The sequence below is a fragment of the Oncorhynchus masou genome, chromosome 18 (genome assembly GCF_036934945.1).
Source record: "Oncorhynchus masou masou isolate Uvic2021 chromosome 18, UVic_Omas_1.1, whole genome shotgun sequence".
Classification (NCBI taxonomy): Eukaryota; Metazoa; Chordata; class Actinopteri; order Salmoniformes; family Salmonidae; genus Oncorhynchus; species Oncorhynchus masou.
In genome coordinates, this window is record NC_088229.1 from 1,456,069 (window position 1) to 1,464,065 (window position 7,997).

The window sequence follows — 7,997 nt, forward strand, 5'->3', positions numbered from 1 at the left end:
ATAAGAGATATACGAGCCATTAGAACTGTTCTACGTAACTGTACCACAGTACCACTGTGTTCTGAAACACTCAACACTGCAAAAAAACACATCAAAACACTGGACAGACTTCAAACAAGACTCAACTGCAAGAATCCTCACACTCAACATCCCCACTCTCACCAGACTCCACTGGCTCCCAGTTCATCACTTTCAAATCACCACATGGACCTACTGACCTCCTTCACACTCCTACAATCCAACTACTTTACTGGGCTCCTCGAACACTGTCCTCCTCAGGATCGACTGCTCTCCCTCCAGAGTTGTACTTTACGGTACTCTTTCCCAACTCTTTTACCACACAACTATAAAGTCTGTTTTCTTTCAGTATAGTTATTAAAAGAGCTGTCCACACTTGCTCAACATTTCAATATTCACATATTTCCATTATTCATATCCATTATACCCTTACACACGTTTGTGCTGCAACATTAATGTTGATGGAAACCTACATCCACTAGGTGGCGATGAACGATGTGGGAGTAGAATTAACTTCAGTTTCACCATAGAAGTAGTAAACGGAAACAGAACAAAAAGACGTTCATCCTTCTTGTTCACAACTTTCACAACGGACCGACGTTCAGCGTCTGTTTCAGACTTCAAGTAAGTAATGATGGTTATTGGTTTGATTATTTAAATGCGTTAAACAAGTTTGACCTACAAAATTAATTTGATATGCTGCGAAAACTGGCTAATATATAACTGACACTCCGATTTAAACGACGCTAAAAAGATTAGTTAACTGTTATCTTTAGGTTCTCGCAAAGGTTGACATGATCTTTCAGATTTTCTGCTGAAATGAAAGTTGATATATTTCCTATTTGTTAGTAACGGTCCCCCAGTGGGAGTCTGGCGTTGCAGGTGTCATGTTCGACTAACGGAGCCTCACGGACCACCAGACCGTCAACCAACGCATACATAATACATATTGAACGCTTGCTGTACGCAGAACGCACCGCAGCCTTGCGCGGAAACACCAACGTAGCGTTGCGTTTCCACTCCATTGACAATGAATGACCTCCGTCAGAACGCGAAGAGTTTAAACGCGTCTGGTGGATATGAGGCGTCAAGTGCCACTACGGCCTGGGGAGTAACACAAAAACACTGGTACTAAAACCAAATATATTGATCTGTTTTAAAGTATCGACTTTGTGAGATCGCGATGACTGTAAACTGTAATAGTAACATCAGAAATCTGAGGTTAAAAGGATGTATATTTCCTGTAATTATTGTGTGGCGGAAACTTTAGTCCCGTGTAATGTGTCCACCGTAGGGAATTACGTGTTATATAACATCATGAAATACGTCAAAGTAATTCAATATTTCAGTATGTGATGATGGTAAATGTAGCACACTCTATTTCTTCAAACTTTTAAACATAAAACAAAATCTAACCTTTAATTTAACTAGGGAAGTTAGTTAAGAACAAATGGTTATTTACAATGGTCAACACCTGCACAAACCCAGACGGTGCTGGGACAGTGTCCCTATGGGACTCCCAGTCACGGCTGGTTGTGATTCAGCCTGGAATCAAACCAGGGTCTGTAGTAACGCCTCTAACACTGAGATGCAGTGCCTTAAACCTCTGTGCCACTCGGCAGGGCCCTACTTTGACCATGCAGAGAGTTTTAACATCGCCTAAGCAATATTTTAGCAGGCGCTCTAAACTAGAGCCTCCATGGGGTCAGTGCAGCATGCTGAACGTCTGACGTCCCTACACTGTAATTAACAATGGCTACCAAAGCTACATGAAAAGACTATCAACCTTACAATCCCATCTAAGTTAGCCAGCTAACTATCATGCTGATTGCTAACCCTGTCTGTCTGTTGTCTGAATTGGGGGGTTGAGGACTTCATGTGAGATATTTTCTATTTTATTCATGCAACATAATAATCATCTTGAGTGATTTCCAGAATCACAACCCTGTAATCTGTCCTCTTTGCTGTAGAATGCGTTACGTGGCCGCCTACCTGTTGGCAGTGCTGGGTGGCAACACCAACCCCAGCAGTCAGAACATCAAGGACATCCTGGGCAGCGTTGGCATCGAGGCTGACGACCAGCGCCTGGCTAAGGTGGGACACACCGAGACAGTGACGGCTGGTAGTCAACCCTCACTCTGTCTGATGTTGAGTTGTTCCTCTACAGGTCATCAGTGAGCTGATGGGCAAAGACATCAATGAAGTCATGAACGCAGGTAAATATATGGGTCCCTCCCTGTGGACCCTGGTCAACAGTAGAGGACTGTCTGGTTCCCTCCCACCCTCCCTATTCCCTCACTGTGGACCCTGGTCAACAGTAGAGGACTGTCTGGTTCCCTCCCACCCTCCCTATTCCCTCCCTGTGGACCCTGGTCAACAGTAGAGGACTGTCTGGTTCCCTCCCACCCTCCCTATTCCCTCCCTGTGGACCCTGGTCAACAGTAGAGGACTGTCTGGTTCCCTCCCAGTGGACCCTGGTCAACAGTAGAGGACTGTCTGGTTCCCTCCCAGTGGACCCTGGTCAACAGTAGAGGACTGTCTGGTTCCCTCCCTATTCCCTCCCTGTGGACCCTGGTCAACAGTAGAGGACTGTCTGGTTCCCTCCCACCCTCCCTGTGGACCCTGGTCAACAGTAGAGGACTGTCTGGTTCCCTCCCACCCTCCCTATTCCCTCCCAGTGGACCCTGGTCAACAGTAGAGGACTGTCTGGTTCCCTCCCTATTCCCTCCCTGTGGACCCTGGTCAACAGTAGAGGACTGTCTGGTTCCCTCCCTATTCCCTCCCAGTGGACCCTGGTCAACAGTAGAGGACTGTCTGGTTCCCTCCCACCCTCCCTATTCCCTCCCTGTGGACCCTGGTCAACAGTAGAGGACTGTCTGGTTCCCTCCCACCCTCCCTATTCCCTCCCAGTGGACCCTGGTCAACAGTAGAGGACTGTCTGGTTCCCTCCCTATTCCCTCCCTGTGGACCCTGGTCAACAGTAGAGGACTGTCTGGTTCCCTCCCAGTGGACCCTGGTCAACAGTAGAGGACTGTCTGGTTCCCTCCCTATTCCCTCCCTGTGGACCCTGGTCAACAGTAGAGGACTGTCTGGTTCCCTCCCACCCTCCCTATTCCCTCCCTGTGGACCCTGGTCAACAGTAGAGGACTGTCTGGTTCCCTCCCTATTCCCTCCCTGTTGACCCTGCTCAACAGTAGAGGACTGTCTGGTTCCCTCCCACCCTCCCTATTCCCTCCCAGTGGACCCTGGTCAACAGTAGAGGACTGTCTGGTTCCCTCCCAGTGGACCCTGGTCAACAGTAGAGGACTGTCTGGTTCCCTCCCTATTCCCTCCCAGTGGACCCTGGTCAACAGTAGAGGACTGTCTGGTTCCCTCCCTGTGGACCCTGGTCAACAGTAGAGGACTGTCTGGTTCCCTCCCTATTCCCTCCCAGTGGACCCTGGTCAACAGTAGAGGACTGTCTGGTTCCCTCCCACCCTCCCTATTCCCTCCCTGTGGACCCTGGTCAACAGTAGAGGACTGTCTGGTTCCCTCCCACCCTCCCTATTCCCTCCCAGTGGACCCTGGTCAACAGTAGAGGACTGTCTGGTTCCCTCCCACCCTCCCTGTGGACCCTGGTCAACAGTAGAGGACTGTCTGGTTCCCTCCTACCCTCCCTGTGGACCCTGGTCAACAGTAGAGGACTGTCTGGTTCCCTCCCACCCTCCCTATTCCCTCCCTGTGGACCCTGGTCAACAGTAGAGGACTGTCTGGTTCCCTCCCAGTGGACCCTGGTCAACAGTAGAGGACTGTCTGGTTCCCTCCCTATTCCCTCCCTGTGGACCCTGGTCAACAGTAGAGGACTGTCTGGTTACCTCCCAGTGGACCCTGGTCAACAGTAGAGGACTGTCTGGTTCCCTCCCAGTGGACCCTGGTCAACAGTAGAGGACTGTCTGGTTCCTTCCCACCCTCCCTATTCCCTCCCAGTGGACCCTGGTCAACAGTAGAGGACTGTCTGGTTCCCTCCCACCCTCCCTATTCCCTCCCTGTGGACCCTGGTCAACAGTAGAGGACTGTCTGGTTCCCTCCCAGTGGACCCTGGTCAACAGTAGAGGACTGTCTGGTTCCCTCCCACCCTCCCTATTCCCTCCCAGTGGACCCTGGTCAATAGTAGAGGACTGTCTGGTTCCCTCCCTATTCCCTCCCTGTGGACCCTGGTCAACAGTAGAGGACTGTCTGGTTCCCTCCCAGTGGACCCTGGTCAACAGTAGAGGACTGTCTGGTTCCCTCCCTATTCCCTCCCTGTGGACCCTGGTCAACAGTAGAGGACTGTCTGGTTCCCTCCCACCCTCCCTATTCCCTCCCAGTGGACCCTGGTCAACAGTAGAGGACTGTCTGGTTCCCTCCCTATTCCCTCCCTGTGGACCCTGGTCAACAGTAGAGGACTGTCTGGTTCCCTCCCAGTGGACCCTGGTCAACAGTAGAGGACTGTCTGGTTCCCTCCCACCCTCCCTATTCCCTCCCTGTGGACCCTGGTCAACAGTAGAGGACTGTACTGGGTCCCTTCCCTGTGGACCCTGGTCAACAGTAGAGGACTGTCTGGTTCCCTCCCTATTCCCTCCCTGTGGACCCTGGTCAACAGTAGAGGACTGTCTGGTTCCCTCCCAGTGGACCCTGGTCAATAGTAGAGGACTGTCTGGTTCCCTCCCTATTCCCTCCCTGTGGACCCTGGTCAACAGTAGAGGACTGTCTGGTTCCCTCCCAGTGGACCCTGGTCAACAGTAGAGGACTGTCTGGTTCCCTCCCTATTCCCTCCCTGTGGACCCTGGTCAACAGTAGAGGACTGTCTGGTTCCCTCCCACCCTCCCTATTCCCTCCCAGTGGACCCTGGTCAACAGTAGAGGACTGTGTGGGGTCCCTTCCCTGTGGACCCTGGTCAACAGTAGAGGACTGTACTGGGTTCCCTTCCCCTGGTCAACAGTAGAGGACTGTACTGGGTTCCCTTCCCCTGGTCAACAGTAGAGGACTGTACTGGGTTCCCTTCCCCTGGTCAACAGTAGAGGACTGTACTGGGTTCCCTTCCCCTGGTCAACAGTAGAGGACTGTACTGGGTCCCTTCCCCTGGTCAACAGTAGAGGACTGTACTGGGTCCCTTCCCCTGGTCAACAGTAGAGGACTGTACTGGGTCCCTTCCCCTGGTCAACAGTAGAGGACTGTACTGGGTCCCTTCCCCTGGTCAACAGTAGAGGACTGTCTGGTTCCCTCCCTATTCCCTCCCAGTGGACCCTGGTCAACAGTAGAGGACTGTACTGGGTCCCTTCCGCTGGTCAACGGTAGTGGACTGTATTGGTCCCATTCTCATCCTCTGACTCATTGGAAATAGCAGTGTCAGTCTTGGCAGATTTAGTTGTTTCTGTGTGTGATTGTTATATTGGTGAGTGTATCGTTCTCAGGGGTTCAGTTTCCCTAGGAACAGATCTAGGATCAGCTTCCCATTCTCAGGGGTTCAGTTTCCCTAGGAACAGATCTAGGATCAGCTTCCCATTCTCAGGGGTTCAGTTTCCCTAGGAACAGATCTAGGATCAGCTTCCCATTCTCAGGGGTTCAGTTTCCCTAGGAACAGATCTAGATCAGCTTCCCATTCTCAGGGGTTCAGCTTCCCTAGGAACAGATCTAGATCAGCTTCCCATTCTCAGGGGTTCAGTTTCCCTAGGAACAGATCTAGGATCAGCTTCCCATTCTCAGGGGTTCAGTTTCCCTAGGAACAGATCTAGGATCAGCTTCCCATTCTCTAGGGTACAGCTTCCCTAGGAACAGATCTAGATCAGCTTCCCATTCTCAGGTGAACCGTTTCCCTAGGAACAGATCTAGGATCAGCTTCCCATTCTCAGGGGTTCAGTTTCCCTAGGAACAGATCTAGGATCAGCTTCCCATTCTCTAGGGTACAGCTTCCCTAGGAACAGATCTAGATCAGCTTCCCATTCTCAGGTGAACCGTTTCCCTAGGAACAGATCTAGATCAGCTTCCCATTCTCAGGGGTTCAGTTTCCCTAGGAACAGATCTAGGATCAGCTTCCCATTCTCTAGGGTACAGCTTCCCTAGGAACAGATCTAGATCAGCTTCCCATTCTCAGGGGTTCAGTTTCCCTAGGAACAGATCTAGATCAGCTTCCTATTCTCAGGGGTTCAGTTTCCCTAGGAACAGATCTAGGATCAGCTTCCCATTCTCCGGGGTTCAGTTTCCCTAGGAACAGATCTAGATCAGCTTCCCATTCTCAGGGGTTCAGTTTCCCTAGGAACAGATCTAGGATCAGCTTCCCATTCTCTAGGGTACAGCTTCCCTAGGAACAGATCTAGGATCAGCTTCCCATTCTCAGGGGTTCAGTTTCCCTAGGAACAGATCTAGGATCAGCTTCCCATTCTCCGGGGTTCAGTTTCCCTAGGAACAGATCTAGATCAGCTTCCCATTCTCAGGTGAACAGTTTCCCTAGGAACAGATCTAGATCAGCTTCCCATTCTCAGGGGTTCAGCTTCCCTAGGAACAGATCTAGGATCAGCTTCCCATTCTCTAGGGTTCAGTTTCCCTAGGAACAGATCTAGGATCAGCTTCCCATTCTCTAGGGTTCAGTGTCCCTAGGAACAGATCTAGATCAGCTTCCTATTCTCCGGATCCCATATTTAGTTTGGGAAAATGCTAAACTGACCCAAGTTCAGCATCTTGTGGCTACTTCCCCTCAGTCTAACCTCTGTCTGTCTGTAGGAATGTCCAAGTTGGCCTCCGTGCCAGTAGGGGGGGCTGTGGCGGTGTCAGCGGCTGGATCTGCTGCTGTTGCTCCTGGGGCCGCTCCTGCCTGTGAGAACCGCTCTCTACGGGAAGATCTCAATTGCATTTTCCTCACAGCCTCATCTCCTTTACAAACCCCATTGGCTGAGAAAGCCAGAGGTCCCGCTTCTCTGACCTTTTTCAATGGGTTTTGAGAGGATGTGAGAAATGCAATTGAGACTCCCCCTGTATCTGTCTCTGTTTTAGTCTCTCTCCCTCTTTCACATTCTCCTCTCCCTCTTTCATATTCTCCTCTCCCTCTTTCACATTCTCTCTCTCCCTCTTTCACATTCTCTCTCTCCCTCTTTCACATTCTCTCTCTCCCCCTTTCACATTCTCTCTCTCCCCCTTTCACATTCTCTCTCTCCCCCTTTCACATTCTCTCTCTCCCCCTTTCACATTCTCTCTCTCCCCCTTTCACATTCTCTCTCTCCCCCTTTCACATTCTCTCTCTCCCCCTTTCACATTCTCTCTCTCCCCTTTCACATTCTCTCTCTCTCCCCTTTCACATTCTCTCTCTCCCCCTTTCACATTCTCTCTCTCCCCCTTTCACATTCTCTCTCTCCCCCTTTCACATTCTCTCTCTCTCTCTCTTTCACATTCTCTCTCTCTCTCTCTTTCACATTCTCCTCTCTCTCTCTCTCTCCCCTCTTTCACATTCTCCTCTCTCTCTCTCTCCCCTCTTTCACATTCTCTCTCACATTCTTAAATATTTTCTTACAGTGGAAGAGAAGAAGGAGGAGAAGGAGGAGTCTGAGGAGTCAGATGAAGACATGGGTTTTGGTCTCTTTGATTAGTTTTCTTTCTGACCTTGGTTAAAAACACGTTTCTACCTTTCTAACTAGAGAACAAAGAAGCCCTTTCCTTAAGTAGAGAACAAAGAAGCCCTTTCCTTAACTGGAGAACAAATAAATATTTTCCTTTGTACATTTTGTTAAAGAAGCAATAAAAGAAAGTTTGTGAAATTAAGCTGCTGTGTCAATTAAAGGGGCATTCTGGGATTTCTCTTCATATCCACATTTCAAAGTGTGGCACCCTGATCAGGGGTGTATGTATTAGTCAGACACCGGAGCAAACCTTTAGAAACAGAAACCGTTGGACAAAGTCAAATCTTATTTGTCACATACACTTAACAGATGTTATTGGTCCATATTTAACAGATGTTATTGGTCCATATT

At 50.0% G+C, this 7,997-nt stretch overlaps 1 protein-coding gene across 1 annotated transcript; it reads left to right on the forward strand.

Annotated features, from left to right (window-relative positions):
- Positions 1–532: 532 nt before the first annotated feature.
- Positions 533–7,788, forward strand: LOC135503834 (large ribosomal subunit protein P2-like). Its single transcript, XM_064921981.1, has 5 exons — positions 533–642; positions 1,989–2,112; positions 2,186–2,234; positions 6,757–6,849; positions 7,543–7,788. Exons 2-5 carry the CDS (start codon positions 1,990–1,992, stop codon positions 7,614–7,616), a joined length of 339 nt encoding a protein of 112 aa, XP_064778053.1. The 5' UTR covers positions 533–642; position 1,989; the 3' UTR covers positions 7,617–7,788.
- Positions 7,789–7,997: the final 209 nt, after the last annotated feature.